We start from the raw sequence: 22,202 nt of genomic DNA, 5'->3' as shown, positions 1-22,202 counted from the left end.
AGGCATTTATAATTCGTTCAGAAACAGAAAACTCAGTGGCTTAATTGGGTTGCCTAGCAACGTTTTGTGACGGTCGTCATAAAGGCTGCCTTGGCGACTGCCTGTTGCTAGGAGACCTGAAGCTAGGGTCTACAATCGAACACATTAAAAGCGCGCAATATGAAAGTTTTTGAGCATTTGTGTTTCTTATTTACAACTCAAACCCCAGCAATAATAAAAGTGATAAATGCTTAGCTGTTATTGTATTATTAGCCTATATATGGCCTTGGTTATTAGTTTGTTGTGGCTGAATAGGTACTCCACATGTTAATTTGAATTGCTGCATGTAGCAAACTTGCTTTGGCAATCATCAACTGCCCATTCAAAACATGCCAGCAAAACCACCTCAAACTGAAACTTGCTGTCACTGTCACTGTTGCTTCCAGTAAAATTATTAATTGATCTGTCAGCCTTTTTTGTCCAGCCTTCAAGGCTTGGATTATTTTTACTAAAATCTGAAGCAAGTATGTTATATCTGGGACTGGGTCAAGTGAAAGAAGCTGATGCCTCGACCGTAGCTGAAAATTTAAAAAGTAAATAAAATCTGGCAATTTTTGAACTGCTGCATTAGGTATGCAGCTGCTGGAAATGACAGGCAGGAATTATAAGGATGTTTCGACCTAGCCTTGCAGAACCTATCCAATGCATGCCTTTGATTGTGATTCAATCCTAAAAGCTAGATCACAAAAAGGTAGCAATGTGGTTTCAGTTAGTAATTTTAAAAGCATGTGGTCTTATATGCTGTAGAAAACTAAAAGAGCACATAAAATTACTAAGATGAAGTGGAGAGTAGGTACTTAGGTAATAAGCTATTATTATATTAAATAGACGTCAATATCAATTTTAGCCTTATCTTTGCATAGGTATCCATCAAATTAAGCTTGTTTTGACTTTTAAACATATTCATTCAAGTGAACTTAAATGTTGTGGATGTATTTGGAAACAGCAAGAGTATTTTTTCAGAAGTTCGCAATCTTTTGGACTAGTGGTTAACAAACATTTCAGTTTCTCTATATTTTAATTAACCTGCCGCCAACCCTTTCCAGCTATCTGTCTTACTGGAGAGTAGAGAAAGATATGGAATTGGATTCTGAAGCAAAGATTCAGCAGTATGTTGAAGAACTGCAGAAACTGAATGAAATCACTGAGTTTCAAAAACGATTTTTCTCTCAGATATCTCTAGCTGTCAATCTTGGAGACACATGCCTTGCTAAACTTTTCAAGCATGACGTAGCTTATGAAGAAGATGCTGACTGGCATTATGCTAAAATAAAGCTGAAAAACAAGTGCAACAACACTTTTCACCAAGACTTTTGGCGTATCATCTTCGATCTGTGCTCTTCTGATGATGAAAACCACAAATTCTACCATTCCTGGTGTCTGAACAAGCCCTGGAAACATGGTGAAACGCTCGACTTCAGCGTTCGCATTCGCCCTCTGCACGAGAGCTCGACGATAGTGACATGCAGCCTGATGTTTGTCGTGCCGACCTCATACGTGGATGATGAGGTGCCTGCTGACGCGGCCTCGGCCGGGAGTGACGCGCCGCCCGCTGCTGCTGCCGACCCGGCCTCGGACGCTGACCCGGGGACGGAGCGGACGGCCGTGATGGCGCTGCCCGTCTTCACCGCCACAGTGGACGCCCTGCACGCGCTGGAGCCGCCCTCGGCGGCCAGCCGGGTGCCGGCGCCGGCGGAGGTGCCGCCCTGGATGACCGAGCTGCTGCCGCCGGACGCCGAGCCGGTGCCGACGCCGCCGCTGGAGCTGGGCGTCTCCGTGCTGCCGTCGGTGACGGCCTCCGACTGGCTGGCGGCCGTGCTGCGCGACAGCCGCTGCCGGCCCGGCGAGGCGGCGCCGCTGGCCGCCGAGGGCCGCCTCTGGGGCTGGCCGGTCCGGCTGACCGCCTCCGAGCCCGCCGGCGCCACGCTCATCACCGTCGGCTGCGAGCGGCTGTCGGTGCTGCTGCGGCTGCTGCGCGCGCTGCGCCGTCGCCTGCCCGCGCAGCCGGCCACCGACACGGTGCGCATACCCAGCCACGTGGTGTCGCGGCTGCGCACTCTGCTGGAGCGCGTGGAGTCGTGGAGCGGCGACCCGAGCCGGCTGCTGGAGCTGTGGCTGGCCACCCAGCAGAGCGTCAGCCACCGCCTGCCGCACGTCTGATCCGCGCCGACCGACGCCGGGCCACGACCCGAGTGACTTGTGACTTGTGCTGCCTTCTACTTTCAGACAGTCGAGAAGTGATCCTGTTTGTAAGCGCAGATATGCGGGATTCATTTCTCGTTCTCGCAACCCCAGCAGTTGAGATGTATCAGCCGTGTTTGGTTTGTAGTCATTAGTACAGACTCTATGCTGGACACCCGAGTGGTGTGTTGATACATCGGCACCAACAGGCGCTTAGTGACGTGGAGCACCGCTTACTGTGTACTTTGTTTCATTCGATACTGTGATATGGTCTCCCGCCAAGAAGGAAAGTGTTATGCTATAAGATGTGTCGGAACTGTTATACAGCTCCGACCCAGCTGTTGTATGCTTAGAGAAATAAAAAGCGAAAAAACGGTGAGTTCGCCGTTTTATTTTAAAGTCTATTCAAAATGACAAAAAACTGCTCCGTCTTACCACATGCCACATTGTTCATCTCGAGCAATTCATAAAACGGACATTGTTTTACTGAGTGTATTCCGGGCACATCTGACGTAAAACATGACAACCTTCGCTATGCGGGCATACGACGCAGGCCATAAGACGGCAGGGCATGACCAATGAACACATTTTATTTGTACTGCTACGATAACTTCACACTGTGTTGGTGATTAGACGGGCACAGGAAGATAGAAAGTGTGCAATAGTGTAAACTAAGCATGCCTTCCATCTACGCAGGCCACAGCTGATGATAAGGCACTCTTTCATTGGCCGCCAGGAAGCCAAGCGCGTGAAAGGGAGAGGGGTTATTACGATTTAGGAGGTACTGCTGAATTTGGATCAGTGCCTCCTATACTGATTGGACCTCAGCTTAAAAATCTATTGATCGGCTTTACGTAATGGTTACATCATCAATCGCAGCACAGTGAATCACAAACTATGAACTGGTATCAACCCGTGGTACCCGCTGATATGGCTTGACACATTTGATCTAGCTACTGAACAATCCTAGGACGTACGATCCTGACGCCTTGCCACTCTATAGTGCCTCACAATCTGCAGCTACCGACCGGCGACCGCAGCCTGTCGGAGCCACGGGCGCAGTGTCGGCCCTCGGTCCCCAAACCTCCCGACCTCTGCAGTGACGGAGCGCCGCCCGCTCCCGGTACTGTCCAGTGACCACTGTCCCGTGTCTCCCCCCCCCCCCCCCGGCGCTCAGCGGGGCCGGCGGCGGGCGCGGGTGGCGCGCGGCGCCGGCTCCTTGGCCGGGGTCGCAGCCGTGTCGTCCAGCGCTGGCGGCGGCGGACACTCCTGGATCTCGGACCGCACGGCGGCGGCCCGGCGGCGCGTGCTGCGCACCAGCCGCGGGCTCGGTGGTGTGGGCGGGGGCGGCACGGGCGCGGGCACCGTGCGGACCCGGCCCGCCCGCTTGACCGGCCGGCGCGGCGGCTCGGCGGGCGGCTCGGGCGGCGCGGCCGGCGTGGGAGTCCGCCGGCCCGGGGAGACCTCCTCGTGCGCCGCACTGTCGGTGGTCGTCAGCTGGTCCATACCTGAGCAGGGAACGGAGCGGGGAGCGGGCCACGGGTCAGGCGCCGGGCTGGGGACACGGAAATCCGCACAGGTATAGACGAGAGGCGTCTAGTGACACTTCAACGCAAAATACCATCAGTGAAACACTGAGAGCTGGACCGTGCTGAAAAGCTCCAAAAGGGACAAGTCCCCGTCTCAACTGTTATCTTGTCCGACCAACCAAACCAAAGTTTTTCTCACCTCTACTAATCGTCGCCACCTCATCATCCTCTTCTTCGCTCAAAACTTTATCGATCAGAAGCTTCTGATTCCAAATTTCTGTCAGCAAGTACATGTGCCGCGATACTAGCTGAAAAAAGAATATCATCAAATCCGTTAACCATATAACAAAATAAATAGCAACGTATGCGTTTAGTAATGGTTATTGTCCACACATAAGTGTCAACGCCTAAAGCATTCGAGGTCAGTCGTGGCGGCCCTGGCGGCGGCCGCCAGGGCCGCCCAGAGCCGACAGGCTACGCTCCATTGAAGCGGAGGGAACAACAACAACAGCAACAGGTCAGTCTTCCTCCCGTCCTCCGGCCACCTCTCCGGCAGTCGGCCCCCCTGCCGCCGCTCTGACCTGGGTCCTGCTGGAGCTCTGTTGGAGCACGCCCAGCGCCTTGCGGTTGACGTGCTGCGCCAGTCGCGCCCGGGAGAACCACAGGCAGATGGCGGCGTGCGCCAGACGTCCGCGACAGCGCAGCACCCGGCCCGGCTCCAGGAGGCCGTCCAGCTGCCGCGGCCGCAGCTGGCCCAGACACGAGACGGCCGCCCGGCGCATCTGACAGGTCACAGAACCGCGGGTGAGAACGTTAGCTGACGTAAGGACACAGACAGTGAGGGATACTGAATCTGTGTCGCTTCGTGTTTTGTCTAATCGATCGTACTGACAAGACAATCACACATGATGTTACGAGAGTGCAATCATCTGTAACACACCCCACCATCCCAGTACTGATTCCACCCCACAAAGTTCACCGACCTTTTCCTCGAGCAGCGGGTAGCACTCGTCGGCCCCTGCACAGAACTCCAGCGCCTGGTCGACATCGTCCTGCACCACGGCGGCGCGCGCCGTCTGCAGGCTGAGCGAGAAGAGCAGCAGCAGGCGGCGCGGACAGGCGCACGCCGCGCACCCGCAGCCGGCCGGGTGGTTCAGCGGCGCCGGCGCACTGAAGCGCGCGCGCCGCAGCCGGGGAGACGTGCAGCGCGGCTGGCCCTGCAGCCAGCGCGCGTCCCGGCCCAGCGGCGAGCCTACCGAGCCGACCGACACGGCCAGGTCGCGGCCGCTCTCGGGCGGCGGCGGCGGCGGCGGCTCGGGCGCGGCCGGCGCGGCCGGCGGCGCCGGACTGCGGCGGCGCCGGCCCCGCGAGGAGGCCACGGTGGGCGGCGCCGGCGGTGTGTCGGCGGCCAGCAGGACCGGCTGCTTCTGACGCCGCGCGGACGGAGCGTCCAGCACGATGTGCCGCAGCGAGTTTAGTTTGATCTGGGTGTCCTCACCGTCCTCACAGAGGAGGTCCGCCTCGATCAGCTGCGACAGAAACTCGGCCGTCCTGCACACACAAAGACGACACACTCAGCGATTGTAACAATAAATACACAGTTTATATGGGTTTCGAAGTCTTCCTTTTCATGGCAATTATGAAACTCTGATATATACAACAAACAATATCGTTAAACAATCGACCGCAGAATATATACGAAGGAGCTTGCTCATCGGAGGACACATCTACGTCACATCTTTTAGTTTACCCACTCCAGTACGCGCCACGCGATCACCCGACATTCACACCTCACTAGCCCCAGCAGTCACGGCGGCCTCCATCCCAGCGAGGCCACCCTCCCAGCGACCGCCGACCCTACCTGAGCGCTGCGGCCACTCTGTACGCGGCCTCCATCTGGTCTCGGACGTAGCTGCGCACCTCGCGCGGGCAGTGCATCCAGGTGAGGACGGCGCCCACGTGCCGGACGGCGTCAAACACCAGGCCCAGCGCGTGCAGGTGCTCCGCCAGACAGGCTGTGTAGGAGCGGACAGAGTGCACAGTCAATGGAGCGATCAATAATTAGTAGCGGTTGAAACAAAGTAATAGCTACGTATAACGCTGCTGTGCTATCAAAAAGACATTAATCTAATCATGCGTGAGCGCAAGCCAGAATAAAACGATCAGACTATGAAACACTAATATACCACATGCGGCGCCTACATACGGCAAACTTTCCGAAAACGATATCCTCAGAATGACAGAACACTAGCACGCCAGTGAGAGACAAACTTGGCTAATATTGGTCACGAAGTTGCCCGGAAGAATGCCGCAATATGCCACAGCAATAGGGTGACTGATCCAGTATCATCCCCACGTCCGATGTACAGGTCTCGCGGGTTTTAGCGGTAACTTTTGCACCTAGAAAATTTAGTGTACTTCAGGCTATATCTTCGTCGTCTTAAGGTTCTAAGTGTTGAAGATGCGATCGACTTGTTGGTTCACAAGCCGGCCATGATCGTGTAAAATGGCTTCATCGTAGGTTTTTTAGTTTAGTTTCTGATTAGTTTCTGAGATATAACCGGAAATGTAAATGTGCAAAACCTACCGCTTAATCTCGCGAGAGCCATACTAAGAGTTTATGAATTGTGATCCCCGTCTCCCAGCGCTTCTGGCGTCTATCCCGCGCTGTCCGACCCCATCCGGTTTGTCTGCGAGTAAACACAGTGTAGCACTCGGTCGAGTCCTGCCACTCACACCCCCACACTCGCCCCTTCCCCTCTCACCCACCCGCTCAGCCGGTATGTATGTATGTATGTATGTATGTATTTACGATCATGGGCGATCCACACATGGCGTGGCGATTTGCTTATCTCCGCTCACCCACCGGTTTGTAAGTCCCACCAGCCCCGCTCACCCACCGGGTTTGTCCTCACCACCCGCCGGTCCCGTCAGCTGCCCCGCTCACCCACCGGGTTTATCCCCACCCACCTCCCGTCCCGTCCCCCCAGTCCCGCTCACCCACCAGGTTTGTCGGCCGCCAGCCAAGCGCTGACGCAGGCGCCGTGGAAGGCCGCCACGCCGGCCATCTCCAGTGTGTTGGTGCCGCGGCTGGACGGTACGCAGGCGCACAGAGAGGCCAGCCGGTACGCCTCGGCGGCCACCCGGAAATAGGGGATACTGCGGGTGAGCAGTGCCGGGTCCTCCAGCACAGAGTCCAGCAGCGGCAGCGCCGACGACACCTGAGAGCGGACAGCGGAGGGGACGTGAAACATAGCTCAAGCTGAATACATGAGCTACTTTTCAAACGCTCCAATACAAACCTACACTGATTCTCACACCCGCAAGTAAATGCTGATTCATGAAAGAATGCACTGGCCACTGACCTTAATATCCAATCCAAGATGAAGAAGCTCCCCGTATACATAATCTACGAACGGCTATGGACCAGACTTTAACTCAGGGCCTTTAAACAGTCAACTCGTGGTTGTAAGATCATAAACATACCTGCTGCAGGTGGTAGTGCCCCCAGGCCTTGGCCAGCGTCCAGCGGAGGACGACCAGTCGGTCGGAGGACCCGGTGACGGCCGCCTCCACCGGAGTCAGGTCCTCCTCCTCCGGCCACAGGTTCGACTGGAGCAGCTCAGAGGCGGCTGGAGGCGGAGAACAGCAGCGTCAGACTGACAGCACCGTCACACGGCCACACATCAGTGTGTGCTTACATAGTACCATAGCTTAGAGGCCGCTGGAGGCGGACGACCACAGTCAGACACAGCACCGTCAGATTAATTACTTAGGTAGCACGAGAGTAGCGCGGGGCTATCTATCAGCTCAAAGAAAACGAGGCAATATGGGGCGCCCGACGCGTCTACCCATTCCCCAATCGGCTACGCAATGAGCGGACCATACGCGCTTAATTATAATCCTAGTTGGCATTCACTTTACTTGCGAGCACATACCACAAACCCGTAACAAGCCGATACAACTGTCAGCAATGGACAAAATAAACTATATTTCTCGTTTACATTCGGATTTGTGCATGAACAAATCCACTTCCAACTCACACAAAAAAAATGTTTGAAATATTGAGGAAAAACAGTCTCCATAATTCCCCGTCCGTCCCACCTGTGATGCAGGCGTTGGTGTCTTTCAGCTGCTGTCCGGCCCTGTAGACGGCTCTCCAGGCCCTGGCCGCCTGCAGCTGATAGCCCAGTCCCGTGTAGATCTGAGCGGCGCCGGTCACTGCCGTCAGCAGGTCCGTGGCAGGGTGCAGCTCAGACTCGGGCCCCTTCTGCCGGGGGGAGGGAAGGGGGTCGGTCAGCAGGTCCGTGGGAGGGTGGAGCTCAGACTCGGGCCCCGTCTGTGAGTGAGGAGGGGGGAGGGGGTGAGAGACGGTCAGCAGGTCCGTGGGCGGGTGGAGCTCAGACTCGGGCCCCTTCTGCCGGGGGCAGAGGGAACGGTCAATGAAGGCGCATTATGGAAATGGAGAATGGCACCGTGAGCTAATCAAATCGCTGAATCAGGGTTTTGAATCAGGGTTTTTAACCACCAATCGCTTTGCTTTTTTGGACAGACTGTCAGCGTCGAGACACAATGTTGAATGCTAGTAGGGTGATGTGACAGGCGTATTTGAGAAAGTTGCAAATACCTCAGACATTATAAAATATGAGAGCCAAAACTGTTACACACGGACAACTGAATATTGTAGCAAACAGAAAATAATGGCACTTTATCTAATTGAGCCATCGATGACTTAACCACCAGGTATTCTGCAATCACCTAATCCGCACCCCGAGTACGCTGGCCTTTTGATTCCCCCGCCCTATCCATCACCCCTCCCCACGTCCTCTACACTGGCTCCCGTCTCACCGTCTCGAAGAGGCTCTCTGCCAGTCCGAGGACGGCCTGCAGGGGCTGCAGGGTGGCCGCCTCCCGGTCCAGGTTGATGGACAGATAGTCGGGCACCACGGTACACGACGCGTCCAGGTCGACCTCGTCGTCAGGCGCGGCCGGTCGCTGGCTGACCTGTGTTAGCGGCGACAGCTGACGGAGGAGAGGCGGGGAGGGCGAGGGTTAGCTGACCTGCCTCCCCCGCTGACCTGTGTCAGCGGCGACAGCTGACGGTGGAGGGGCGGGGAGGGCGAGGGGTTAGTTGACCTGCCTCCCCTCGGGACGAAGAAGGCGCCAGGACCGGACCAGGTATGCACCGAACACCTGCGGCACCTCGGACCGACGGCCTACCGGACCCTTCTGGCACTCATCAACAGATCGTGGTCCAACTTCGAGACGCCCGCCTCATGGCGACGGGCGACCATCATCCCCATCTTGAAGGCCGGCAAAGACCCCAAACAAGTGGGCAGCTACCGCCCGATCGCGCTCACGAGTCACATCGCCAAGCTAGCGGAGCGGATGATCGCGGCCCGGACGACCTACCTCATCGAGCGAGACCGACTGGTGCCCCCCGAACAGGTCGGGTTCCGCCGCGGGAGGTCGGCGGAGGACAGTCTGGCCCGCTTGGTCCAAACCGTTCAAGATGGCTGGAATCGCCCCAAGCCGAGACGAGGCCCGGAGGATGGCGTGACGGCGGACCGCTTTGTCCTCCTGGCGTTCGACTTCTCCCGTGCCTATGACACGATCGATCACCGGATGCTGCACCTGAAGCTCCTCAAGCTCCTCCCCAGATGTCTCGCGACCTGGATATTCCGGTTCCTTCGCGACAGGCGGGCCCGCGTAGAGGTCAACGGCGCGCACAGCAGCGAGCGCGTGTTCCGCGCGGGCCTGCCGCAGGGCTCGGTCCTGGCGCCGACCATCTACACGCTCTGGGCGGCGGACCTTATCGAGACCCTGCGGAACGCCTCGGACCGCACGGACGTCCTGATGTATGCGGACGACACGGCCACACTGAGCGCTGGAGCCACCGTAGAGCTCGCGGTGGCTCGCGCCCAAAAGTCGGCCGACGCCCTGGCCCGATGGGCAAGGCACTGGAAGATGTCCATCGCCGGACAGAAGACCCAGGCGCTGCTGCTGACTCAGCGGAGCAGGGACGAGCGTGGCGTGCAACTCCTGGTGAACGGCACGCAGGTCACCGGTGGCACCAGCCTACATCTTCTGGGGGTGACCTTCGACAGACTTCTACACTTTAAAGACCACTGCGACTCTCTGCGGCGGAAGGTCCGGCCGCGGACGGCACAGCTGCGGAGGATGACCGGCCGGACCTGGGGTCTCCGCGAGGCGCAGCTCAGGACAGTCGCGAACGGGTATGTCCGGGGAGCCCTTGAATACGCGGCGGGTGCCTGGCTCCCGGCCGCGTCCCCGTCACACGTTCAGCTGGTGGAGCGCGAGCTGCTGGCGGCCGCCCGGGTGGTGACCGGATGCCCACGGTCCACCCCCAGGGATCCCCTGCTGGCCGAGGCAGGCATCCCTTCAGCATGGTCCACCAGGAAGACGCTGGCCGCGCGAACGCTCTGCCGAGCGCTCGCCCTGCCGGAGGACGACCCTCTTCGCCGCGTCGCGGAGGCCGACCCACCCACTCGACTGCGGTCTACCACTGGCTGGCGACAACTGGGGCGATCGGCGCTGATCGAGGCGGGCGCCGAGGGAGTGACGGTGGAGCCGCGCCTCGAGGTTCCCCTCCTCCCGTGGACAACCTGCCGCCCGATCGCCTTCAATCTGGACGTGGGACCCGGCGGTCGTCGAGCCTCCTCCAACGAGACGCGACGAGAGGCCGCGCGGCAGCACCTGGCGGCGCTCCCAGCCCAGGCCACGTGGATTTGGTCCGACGGCTCTGCGGACGCTGGGGTCAGGCGAGGAGGAGGCGGCGCCGTCATCTTCACTGCGTCGGGGGAGACTCTCGAGGTGGAGGTGGCGGCGGGAGGCCTCTGCTCCAGCACCCGTGCGGAGCTGTTCGCCCTGAGGGCGGCGCTGGAGCGAGTCCGGGATGAGCCGTCCCCCGCCCCGCTGGTGGCGTGCTCTGACTCACGAGCCGCCCTGAGCCTCCTCAGCGCGGGAGCGGCCGCCCAGACCACCACTATCGGCGCGGCGATCTGGAGGACGCTGCTGGACATTGCCGAGCGCCGGCAGGTGACCCTGCAGTGGGTCCCTGCTCACTGCGGGCTGGCGGAGAACGAGCGCGCTGACGCCCTGGCCAAACAAGCGGCCACCCTGCCCCAGGGCGCCGTGCCCTCGGACGCTCGGTCCCTGACACGGGCAGTTCATCGGACGGCCACACGTCAGTGGCGCGAAAACTGGCCCGACTCCTTTTTTAAGACTATCTTCGGGAGCACCCTGCCGCTCCCCATCCCCGGAGAGGACCGAGAGGCCGCCATCTCGGTGCACCAGTTGAGGGCGGGCCACTGGGGCCGCTCGCTCCAATACCTGCACCGGATCGGCCGCCACCCCTCTGTGGCATGCCTGCAGTGCCCCGATAAGCGGTGCCCCGCGGCGCTCTGCGCCGTGTGCCGGGAGGAGGCGGACGTGCCGGAGCACGTCTTGCTCCGCTGCCCGGCCCTCGCTGGCGCCCGCCTGCGGCTAACTGGCAGCATTTACGTCGACCCGTCGCGGCTGCGGGACGCCGACCTGGTGGCTGCCTTGGAGGCCGGCTACCTTCGTCATAGGGAGCCTCTCGGCTATGGTCCTCCGTAAGGAGGGCCCAGGGGGAACAACAACAACAACAACAACAACAACCTGCCTCCCCCGCTGACCTGTGTCAGCGGCGACAGCTGACGGAGGAGAGGCGGGGAGGGCGAGGGGTTAGTTGACCTGCCTCCCCCGCTGACCTGTGTCAGCGGCGACAGCTGACGGAGGAGAGGCGGGGAGGGCGAGGGGTTAGTTGACCTGCCTCCCCCGCTGACCTGTGTTAGCGGCGACAGCTGACGGAGGAGAGGCGGGGAGGGCGAGGGGTTAGCTGACCTGCCTCCCCCGCTGACCTGTGTCAGCGGAGACAGCTGACGGAGGAGAGGCGGGGAGGGGGAGGGTTAGCGCCGCGGTCAGGTATGGGAGGTGGCCTCGGAGATTAGGGCCTAACCAGGGCTAATAGTCACATTATCAATGACGGACGATATGTATGGTCTACTAGTGAAGTGATGAAAAAGACGAGAAATACGTGAGTTGCTAGTTACCTTCGCCGCCTGGATCTCGACTTTCTTCCTGTTGATACACAGATAGTAGTTGGCCATGCAGAGGTTCAGCCGCAGAGAAGACTTTTTCGACTGACCGATCTGAAACGATAGACCGATCGTGTCATGATTGACATTGACAGAGTAGTCATCGACACTGAATGACACTAAAATAAGTCAGAGTCCAATGGATTCAGATACCACCGATCGACTCCTTGCAGCCAACAGTACGAAAGAGAAAAAGGAAATAAAACGGAATAATGTTTGAGAACAACTGCGTTCACGCCCAGATGAAAAGTCACATATCATGCCCGATCTCCTCTCCCACTCCCGTCCCATACCTTTTCCGCGAGCATGGCGACCGCCTCTGCGCACTCGGCGGCCGCCTGTTCCGCGCCACACAGCCCGACCTGAGCCCGTGTGACCAGCATCCAGGCGCGCTGCGCCGGGCTGAGCTGCAGCTGACCGTAGTGGACCAGCGCCGCGCGCACCGCCTCGCTCAGGTCACCGCTGGATGGAATGAGGGGAGGCCGGGTTAGATGATTAGAATTTAGAGCAGTGCACGGTCATGCTCGTCGATATATGGTGGATTTTCATCGGGAGCCGGCATTTGAAATGCTATCTATGCCAGCAGCTGTTGACACAGGCAATATGAAAAAAATGAATAATGTTGAGTCGAACAACAAGTCGCTGCTTAAAAGGTTACAAAAACATCGACAGATCCCACAGGTCAGACTGGTTAGTGACTGACAGGCATCCCTACTCTGAGCCAAGCGCCATACTCTAGTCTCCGGCCCGGCCACCTCACAGGCTACGGTACCCACCTGACGCTGAGGTAGTGTTTGACCTCCAGTTGCAGCAGGCGGGCGGTGCTCGGCGCAGAGTCGCCGGCGCCGGGCCGAGGCCGGTCAGAGCCCACATCGGCCATCAGCTGGGGCAGCGTCACCTTCTGCGGGGGAATAGAGCAGATGTCAGTCAAAGGACTGAAACATAGAATAGCACAGATGGAGTCAAGGGTCGGAACCCACATCGGTCATCAGCTGGGGCAGCGTCACCTTCTGCGAGAGAGAGCAGTAGTGAGGTGGGTCAGGGGATTGGAAATGCACCGGCGAGGCATGATGAAATGGAAAAAGAAATTAAGAAGGGCATCATCCGATGAGCGAAGCCACATTGGTAGATGATGCTGCTAAAATGGATCGCAAGGAAATTACTGTCCTTGTAAGCTTGACGTCTAAACAATGCAATTATCTGACTATACAACATGGTCACTTTATACTAAAAAATGTACTTGATAGACATGATAAAAGCAAACGAGGCTAACCCCACCGCATTGCGTTTCACAACCCACTTCCTACGCATGCCAATGCAGGATCAGAATCCCCATGATGCCCCGTCAGAGAAGGAGCAGAAGCCCCCACCAGTCGCCGGCTCACTCACCATGCAGTCTGTCTGCTGTCGGCTGGCGGCGTCCCGTTTCACCTTGGCCCAGGCGGTCAGCAGCTGCGGCAGGTGGTCGGAGGCCAGCGGCACGGCGCGCGCCAGGCAGCGCAGCGCCGCCTCGAACTGCTGCCGGCCGCGCTGGGCGTCCACCAGCAGCTGGGTCTTGCTCGACACGCTCGACGACTGGTGACGGGGAACGGCGTGGTAGTGAGGCAGGCACTCAGAGGTGGCGCGGAGAAATATAAAAACGAGATACCATCACATTCACAAACAGCTGACAAGGCACGCTCGACTGCAAAGTCTACAAGTCACCCTTAGCCTCTACTGCCTCTAGTTAGTCATCATTAGCAACTACTGTCTCTAGTTTTGTTAGCTAGCTTATATCGACACCTTTTTTTTTAAACCCCACATTTGTTCTCCCGTGAAGCTCAGACAAGTTGTTTAGAAACCTTCAAAAAAGGTACAGTCACTCGATTTTCTCAAGTTTGTCTGTCTTGGCAGATCAAGCAATGCCAGAGCAAGCTTACGAACACACAAATTTGATCAGGATCGGACGATTGGGCACTTCTAAAAAGAGATCTTTCGTGCTTCCCGGAAATTCACCGGAGAACAGATGTGGGGTTTAAAAAAGGTGTCGATATGAGCAGCTTCTAGGAGAGCTTCTAGATGAGCAGCATAGCATAAGCACGGAATATATAGTCTACGACATAAATATGTTGACTATATATTCCGTGGTATAAGTCACTGGCAGCGCCAATGCACCCGGCACAACCTTCATCCAATCAGCCTAAATGTTGCGCCCTAACCGTTCCCGTTCTCGTCGTTTCCGTCCTCACCTTGACCTCGCTGGGGTCGGCGGCGGCCGCAGCACACTCCAGGAAGGTACTCAGCGCCTCCATACCCTCGTCATCGTGACCGGCGCGCATATTCACCACGCCCAGATTACCCGAGAACGTCACTGTCCGGGAATCACGGGTATCGAGGTTACAAATATTGACACGGACATATGCGACAAGAGACGAAGGGGTCAAAGGCAAGAACGTTTCTGTTCCACGCAATGACTGTTATTTCCTTGTTTTCTGTTGCTGCTTTTATTGAGACTGCTCTGGATTGATGATAGAAACTGAGACTATTGATGGTGTAAGCTTGCAGCAAACTGCCATCTGACTAAAAATGACAGCGTATGACTCACAAATAATAACGAGGTTTGAAAAATCGGTCAACTGTTACCATATGAACAATACCATTACCATATGAACAATACCAAATGAATAATATGCGCATTGTCAGTTGGGGTTTCGGGGATCATTCAGTGATTCCCCTCCCACCCCTCGGCAATCTCACCGAGCACGGCCGACCAGCGGGCGCGTTCCTCGTCACTGAGTCGCTCTCCCAGCGGGGTCACTGCTCTCAGCAGGCTCAGCGCCGCCGTCACCAGGGCGGCCGGCGCCGGCGAGGAGCGGGCCACCTCGACTAGCAGCGTGTGGGCGCAGCTGCAGGCGCGTACAGCCACGGACAGCGGGACGCGCGGGGGCAGCGGGCAGACGGTCATCAGGCGGGCGGCGTCACAGGCCCGCCGCGCCAGCTCCGCAGACACCTGGTGGAGGGGGGGGGGGGGGGTCAGTGTGGAGACTGGGGCGATCGGCGAGACAATTATGCGCCGTCCAACGGGTTCCGCCTCCCCGCGGTGGACGGCGGGGGCCCGACGACTGCTGCTACGGTGGCGATCCGAGGGCCCAGGCGCGCGCGGTGCGAAGACCACGCCCGCTGCACCAAATGGAACCCAGATGCTCCCGACAGTGCGGACGCCGTGGGGTCGACGCCCTGCGGCCCCGCCGCCCCGAGGCTGCATACCGACACTTCTCACCATCTCCGCCGGAGCTCCGCGGGCCTGGGCGCCGTACGACGGCAGCCCGGGCCCGCGTAGCTAAGTGAGCGACGCGCCCCCCGCCGTGAGGCCCGACGGCGGGGGCAGGAGGGACTGCGGCCCATGGGTGCCCAGGGGAGGCCACAGCCGGAGAGCCAAGAATCGGAGGTACCGTCACAACTGCCAAGTTCGAAGCCGACTGCTGGTGATCAGCTGGAACGCGGAGGGGGTCCTCGGGAAGATCGGGGAGCTCAGCCGTTGGCTGTCGGACACGAAGGTGGACGTGGCGGCGATCCAGGAGGCTCAGTTGGCTGGCAAGGCCCTCACGGTCCCGGGGTATCAGACGGCAGCAGTCTCAAGAAGGGCCCGAGGCAGGAGGGACGGTGGACCGGTCCGCGGCGGGGACGTTGCAATCCTGGTCAGGAACGGTCTGAACTTCACCACCATCAGGAGCTCCCCCCTTCAGCCTCAAGACGACACCACCGAGTGCTGTGCCATCCGTGTCATCTTGAGCACAGCAAGACAACACTCCAGACACCTCGACATCTACAATGTGTACCGCCCGCCCATCCGAACATCCGCCCAGGACGAGCGGGTCGACTTCTTCAGCCTGGATGCATTCCCGAGCAATGATGCCACTATCATCACGGGAGATCTCAACAGCCACCACCCTGTCTGGGATGTTTCTTGTTCAAACCCGGACAGGGTCGGTGACTCCATCTACGAGTGGACGGCCCGCCACGACTGGCAGGTGCTCAACTCCGGGACCCCCACACGGGCCGGCTACGGGGAGGACGCCCGCCTCTCAGCTCCTGACGTCACTCTGGCGCACAGTGACCTGGCCCGGCGCTGCACGTGGGAGGTCGGCACCGATCTGGGGAGCGACCACCTCCCGCAGCTGGTCGCGGTCACCACCTCGGGACACCGGCCTCGTCGCATCAGGAAGACGCGCTGGGCCTTCCATAAAGCCGATTGGACGGCTTTCACGGCCCGCTGCGAGGAGACGATGGCTGACCTGACGCTGGGAGAGACCTCGGTGGAGAGACTCGCCGCGCGTTTCAACGATGCTATCATCGAGGCGAGCGTGCGGTGCGTTCCCCGGGGCGCCCGTGCGGACCCCAAGCCGTGGGCGCTCGACCCGGAGCTGGTGCGTGCGGTGGAGGAACGGAAAGCGGCAAGAGCAGCCGTCCAAGAGGACCCGTCCCCGGAAAACCAGACGCGCTGGAAAGAGAAGAAGAGGCACGCTGCAGATGTCGAGGCTGACGCCAGGCGCCGCGCGTTCCAGGACTTCGCGTCTACCGAATTGAACCGCCGCGCGGCCTTGGGCCGCGTCACAAAGATCCTGCGCAAGATGGAGGGTGCGGTGACGGACACCTGCCCCGGCCAGGCCATCACCGGGGACCGCGGCCAACTCGTCGCGGAGGACCGGGCCAAGGCCGAGGCGTTTGTCCGCACCTACGCAAACGTCAGCAGCCACACCCGTCACAGGAGGCGTGATCGATCAGTGAAGGCTGATCTGAGGGTGGTGAAGACGCGCCCCTGCTCATGTGCTGGACAGCGCGATGGTGCCTGCCAGCCCTTCTCCAGACAAGAGATGAGGACCCAGCTGAGCAAGCTGAAAATGAAGAAGGCTCCCGGCGCCGACGATGTATGTGCGGAACACCTCAAGCACCTCGGGCCGGTGGCCCAGGCCGCGCTACTGCACGTCATCAACAAGTCGTGGAGCTCCGCTGAAGTCCCCTCGGCATGGAGGAGAGCAATCATCATACCGATCCCTAAGGCCGGGAAGGACCCTCAAGAGGTCACTAGCTACCGTCCGATATCGCTCACCAGCCACGTCGCCAAGCTGATGGAGCGGATGGTGGCAGCTAGGCTCACGCACCTACTGGAGCGAGACAACATTATCCCCGCAGAGCAGGTCGATTTTCGCCGCGGCCGCTCTGCAGAGGAGAACCTGGGACGACTCATACAAGAAGTCCAGGACGGGTGGAACCGGCCGCCACCGAAGGGACGCCCGTCTGACGGCAAGACCGCCGCCAGGTTCGTGTTGACGGCCTATGACTTCTCCCGCGCCTACGATGTAATCGACCATCAAATGCTGCGACTGAAGATGTCCCATCACCTTCCACGGTGCCTTGTCACGTGGATTCACCACTTTCTCCGAGACCGACGCGCCTGCGCGGAGGTCAGTGGGTCACGGAGCCGGAACCGCCCATTCCGAGCTGGCCTGCCGCAGGGGTCCGTCCTCGCACCGACCCTGTTCACGCTGTGGTCGGCGGACCTCGTGGCGGCGCTGAAGCGGATCCCGGGCACCTCTGTCTTCCTGTACGCCGATGATACCGCAACACTGTGTTCCGGCGGTACGATAGCGGAAGCCAGGGACCGGGCTCAACAAGCGGCGGATGCCATAGCGAAATGGGCCCGCGACTGGAAGATGCGGCTGGCAGGAAGCAAAACGCAAGTTTTAGCCCTGTCGCAGCACTACGTCGACGCCCGGGACCTGTACATCCACGTAGACGGGGCACGAGTGGACGCTGGGAGACATCTTCACCTTCTCGGTGTAACCCTGGACCGGCAACTTCACATGGGCGAGCACTGCGCGCGCGTCCGGAAGAAGACCAAGCCGAGGATCGCACAGCTCCGTAAGATGACCGGGCGTTCCTGGGGTCTGCGGGAGCCACAGCTACGAGTAGTAGCCAACGGCTACATCCGCGGTGCCCTGGAATACGCGGCGGCTGCATGGCTCCCTGCAGCGTCCGAGTCCCACGTAGAGCTACTGGAGATTGAGATGCGCGCCGCAGCCCGCGTTATCACCGGGTGCCCCGTGAGCACGCCGAGGGACCCGCTCCTCGCGGAAGCCGGTCTGGTTCCCGTGAGAGCACGCCGGGACCTGCTCGCTGCCAGACTGAGCTGTCTGGCAGCCTCACAAAGAAGCGGCGACCTACTGCGCGCGGTGGCCGAAGCAACGGCCCCACGGCGGCTCCGCACCACCACCGGCTGGCGCGACACGGGAGCGCGCGCCCTGGTGAGCGCGGGCGTGCGAGATGTACCTGTGGAGGAGCGCCTGCACGTCACCATCCCGCCGTGGATCGATGACACCAGGGTCCAGTTCAGACTTGACATCGGCAACCACATCAGCCGCACAGCACCACCCGACGTCCGGCGGGAGAGAGCGGAGGAGCATCTGGCCACCCTCCCAGACGACGCCGTATGGGTGTGGAGCGACGGCTCGGCGGAGGGAGGTGTCTCAGCCGGAGGGAGTGGAGCGCTGATAATCCTCCCCTCAGGCGAGGAACACGAGCTCCGAGCCCCTGCGGGCAGGATATGCAGCAGCACCCGCGCCGAATTGGTGGCGATCCGCGGGGCACTGGAGATGCTGCTGCGGCTGGAGGGCGGCCTGGCGGAGAGCCCGGTCATCGTCTGCGCCGACTCGCAGGCGGCGCTCGCCACACTGGCGAGTGGGGCTGGGAGCCAGGCGACAGCACTCGGCGCCGCCGTATGGCGACTGCTCCTGGCGCTCACGGACGGAGGACGCCGAGTCTTCATGCAGTGGATCCCAGCGCACTGCGGAATACCCGGCAACGAGAGAGCGGACGTGCTGGCTAAAGAGGCATCCAGCCTGTCGCAAGACGCCGTCCCAACGGACGTCCGCTCGATGGTGAAGGCAGTCGGCCGCTCCGCCACCAAGGCATGGCGTCGCAGCTGGCCAGACAGCTTCTTCAAAACCATCATGGGAGACCGGATGCCGATGCCGGTGCTCCTGGAGTCTCGCGACGAGGCGGTCAACGTCCACCAGCTGCGGGCGGGACACTGGAGCCGCTCGCAGAGCTACCTTCACAGAATCGGACGCCGCCCCGAGCGCGACTGCCCACAGTGCAGTGATCTGGCCTGCCCGGCGGCGCGCTGCCTGGTGTGTCGCGAGGGCCCAGACACGCCGGAGCACGTGCTGCTGAGGTGCCCGTGCTTGGCTGGCGCGAGGCTCCGCCTACTCGGCAAGATCAGACCGGACCCTACGCAGCTTCGGGACGGCGGGGCCGTGGCGGCCTTGAGCCGCGGCTACCTCAGTCACCAAGAGCCGTTGGGCTACGGTCGGCCGTGAGCCGACCCGGGGAGACCAACAGACAATTATGCCGTAAAAATGGAAGGAAAACAATTAGACCAGACAATGATGGTAATCTGGCAATGACGAAATTTGTTGGGAACCACGACATTTAAGTTATATGGCCAAATCATGTAGTCCTTTCAACGTCTTTTGATCTCAGAAAAACAAAATATTTGTTAGACTAGAAAACGAAGAGTTTTTTATAAATGCTATAGGAAAGTCTAAGCCTACAAGATAAACAAAAAAAAAATATGGACGTCTAATGTGGATAGAAAACGTCAAGAAGACGGTAAATCCCGCGTGTAATTTCAGCCTCCCGCTGACCCCATCCCGACCATAATGAGCGTGGGTGGGCGTGGGTGAGGGTCCGTTCGATATCACTCACCGCGGGGCGGCTGGTGCCGGAGGTCGCTGTCAGCTGTTGCAGTAGGTAGTAGACCGTGTACAGCGCCTCACCGGCCAGCTCCTCCCCGGCCACATCCTCCACCTCCGCGGCCTCCCCACCCTCCCCCGGACCGGTCAGCGCGCCAAACACCGCCGTCACGAGCCGCAGCGGCCGGCAGTGCGCCGCCAGCCGCCACAGGTGCGCCGTGAACGCCGCCGACGGCAGCGCGCCGCAGCAGGCCAGCCGGGCGGCGGTGAGCGCCACCAGCGGCGCGTGCTCGGCCGGCGCGCTGTCCGCCAGCGTCAGTAGCTGCTCGGGCAGGCCGGCGGCGGCGGCGGCGGCGGGCCGGCTGCGGCCCCACTCGGCCACCTGGTGCGCCGTCTGGGACAGTTTGTCGGCGCCGGGACGGCTGAGCAGCAGGTTGCGCAGGCTGGCGCGCAGCAGGCCGGCCGCCAGCGGCGCCGAGCGCGCCTGGTAGGCCGTCTTCAGCAGCAGGTTCGAGTGGTTGAGGAAGACGGGCGCCGCCGGAGTGGCTGTCGGATCGCTCGGCAGCAGTCTGTCCAGGTGTCCCGCGAACGATAGCACCAGCTCATGGTGCTCCTGTGCCCCAGAGGGAGAGCAAAGATCGTCACAAAATACAAATCAGTGCATAATTAGATGGATATGCGGCCAGTGTTACGAACCGTGTCAAGATATACATCATTCCAGGATGTCACTTTGAGCAAAGTTCTGAAAACCGCAGCAATGAGGGAACTAACACGCCCAATCTGATACAAAAACGTGCATGAAAGATATTAACTAAATCGTCGTCCATTTCGGTAACTCTGCCTTCAGCAAATATAAACCACCTGCCACCATGCCACAGACCTTTAGGGCGCACGTGTAGGTGAAGAAGTAGACCTGGTCGCAGAACTTTATCACCAGGTCCTCGGGGACGGCGATGACGGCGGCGCAGCATCTGTCCGAGGCGGCCAGCAGCTGCAGCTGCTGCTCGGCCGACAGCTGCGCGGCCCGGTGCTGCAGCTGCCCGGCAGCTGTGCGCAGCGCCCCGTACAGCGCCGCGTAGTCCGGCCCCTCGGCCAAAAACGCCTGACCAACGGCGTGGCCAGAGTCATAGAGTGAACATCGGCGGTACTCGTGACGTTCACTAACAATCTGTCAAAGCCTGATTTAGGTACTGATTTACTTTACTGATTTCTTCTGTTGGCAATCAAGATAGATAGCTACAGCAGTATGCATGATGGTGTCAGTTTCCATACTTGAAAGTGGATAAAGTTAGGGATATTGTTAGTCTCTCTTTACAAAGAATTGAGGGCTAATGTGCATTCAGGTCACATCCATATCTGAGGAGAATCAGACAAAATAATCCTAAAAAATGGCCACAGGTAAGTATATTGTAGCTTTCTCAACATAAAAGTAAATATGTCCATTACTCACCTCAACATCAGCAGTTAAATTTGTGAGAGCAAGCTTCTGCAAATTCAGCATCAAAACCTTTGCCATTTTTCCTGGAACACAAATACAATCATTACACATATGAATGTCAGGAATAATATACAATTTTATTTGTCCTTTTTAATCATTGCAATTGGGCTGGGGAGTGGAATGGAAACCTGACATCAAAGCAGCATCAAATAATTATCTAGTCAAAATATGCTTGAAGGTGTCTCCTGGCAAATAGGTAGGCACCTAGTAACAATTGCAATGCATCTTGCATAGGTACAAATTAAGAGTTCCTTCAATTGAGAAGCCAAGAATGTCTTAAGCCCATCTATCCTCTTCTCAAGCTGGACTAGGATTTTTTGAAGCACACCAGTTACTCATCCTCAAGATAGCTTATCAGATGATAAGATGCTTTGCTTGAAAAGAAACTTAGATTTTCATTTGGATATATATAACATATATAATATAGGCCTATACATATATAGTTTTATATTTTCTGCTGATCATACCCAAATGCAGCAGCAAAGTCCTCAATTCATCTAATTTGGATGAGCAATCCTACTTCCTAGCCTAGCTCCTGACTCCTGTGAAGATTTAAAGTTCAAACCCCAACAAATACTTAACAACAAAATAAAGAGAATTAATAAACCTCTTCCAATTCAATCTAAATAGGAAGGTAGGAAAAGTAGTGAATTAGGTATCATTCCGACCAAGCCCTGCTTCTCCATTGCCATCTCTTCTCTTAATCTACTTACCTAAGCTTACCTACTCTTACAGAAACTGAGCACTGAGCAGTAAGTAATGAGTGACTTTTAAGAGCAAACAAATGCCAAAAAAGACGAGCACAAATGGGGATAACCTATGCAGCAGACCAATCGCTCGTTTTTAACACCATCGAATTGGATTATTGCATTGCTCAGTTCAATGAAGCAGAACTTTTCTAGCTTAAAATGATTATTTCTACTAATAACACCAAGAAAATAAATAAAAGAAATGCAAGAAAAAAAATCATTTTTATCGCAAACAAGCTGCAACCGCACAATAAATAATCCACGGAAATCGACAAAATAACTTCAATTCAATTCAATTCGCACGAGAAATATGCTGCGTCACAATATGCAGC

General features: G+C 58.1%; 2 protein-coding genes across 3 annotated transcripts; one reads left to right on the top strand and one right to left on the bottom strand.

Annotated features, from left to right (window-relative positions):
- Nucleotides 1-171: 171 nt before the first annotated feature.
- LOC122394584 lies at nucleotides 172-2,613 on the top strand. 2 transcript variants are annotated; one of them, XM_043391574.1, is made up of 2 exons: nucleotides 172-219; nucleotides 1,086-2,613. In XM_043391574.1, exon 2 carries the CDS (start codon nucleotides 1,117-1,119, stop codon nucleotides 2,197-2,199), a length of 1,083 nt encoding a protein of 360 aa, XP_043247509.1. In that variant the 5' UTR covers nucleotides 172-219; nucleotides 1,086-1,116; the 3' UTR covers nucleotides 2,200-2,613. The 2 variants fall into 2 exon arrangements, with proteins under 2 accessions (XP_043247509.1, XP_043247510.1); XM_043391575.1 differs by having other exon boundaries at nucleotides 195-572.
- Nucleotides 2,614-2,791: 178 nt separating this feature from the next.
- On the bottom strand, nucleotides 2,792-22,167 carry LOC122394583. The gene is made up of 20 exons (XM_043391573.1): nucleotides 22,152-22,167; nucleotides 21,074-21,144; nucleotides 20,504-20,725; nucleotides 19,637-20,236; nucleotides 14,627-14,879; nucleotides 14,119-14,240; nucleotides 13,280-13,465; nucleotides 12,667-12,791; nucleotides 12,184-12,352; nucleotides 11,846-11,944; nucleotides 8,598-8,771; nucleotides 7,854-8,019; nucleotides 7,236-7,381; nucleotides 6,754-6,970; nucleotides 5,611-5,764; nucleotides 5,109-5,300; nucleotides 4,733-5,036; nucleotides 4,331-4,531; nucleotides 3,949-4,057; nucleotides 2,792-3,728 (listed from the first exon to the last, which is right to left on the bottom strand). The coding sequence occupies exons 2-20, from the start codon at nucleotides 21,137-21,139 to the stop codon at nucleotides 3,394-3,396; spliced, it is 3,840 nt and encodes a 1,279-aa protein (XP_043247508.1). The 5' UTR covers nucleotides 21,140-21,144; nucleotides 22,152-22,167; the 3' UTR covers nucleotides 2,792-3,393.
- Between the last annotated feature and the right edge of the window lie 35 nt (nucleotides 22,168-22,202).

Source organism: Amphibalanus amphitrite, unplaced genomic scaffold, assembly GCF_019059575.1.
Source record: "Amphibalanus amphitrite isolate SeventyFive unplaced genomic scaffold, NRLGWU_Aamphi_draft 000600F_arrow, whole genome shotgun sequence".
NCBI lineage: Eukaryota > Metazoa > Arthropoda > Thecostraca > Balanomorpha > Balanidae > Amphibalanus > Amphibalanus amphitrite.
Note: the sequence above shows the minus strand (reverse complement) of the source record. Positions and strands in the feature narration are given on the sequence as shown.

Coding starts and splice junctions, on each gene's coding strand:
- LOC122394583 (XM_043391573.1), bottom strand. CDS start 21,139: ATGGCAAAGGTTTTGATGCTGAATTTGCAGAAGCTTGCTCTCACAAAT. Junction 20,237..20,503: donor CCTACACGTGCGCCCTAAAG/GTCTGTGGCATG, acceptor TCTGGGGCACAG/GAGCACCATGAGCTGGTGCT. Junction 14,241..14,626: donor CCGCTGGTCGGCCGTGCTCG/GTGAGATTGCCG, acceptor ATTCCCGGACAG/TGACGTTCTCGGGTAATCTG.
- LOC122394584 (XM_043391574.1), top strand. CDS start 1,117: ATGGAATTGGATTCTGAAGCAAAGATTCAGCAGTATGTTGAAGAACTG.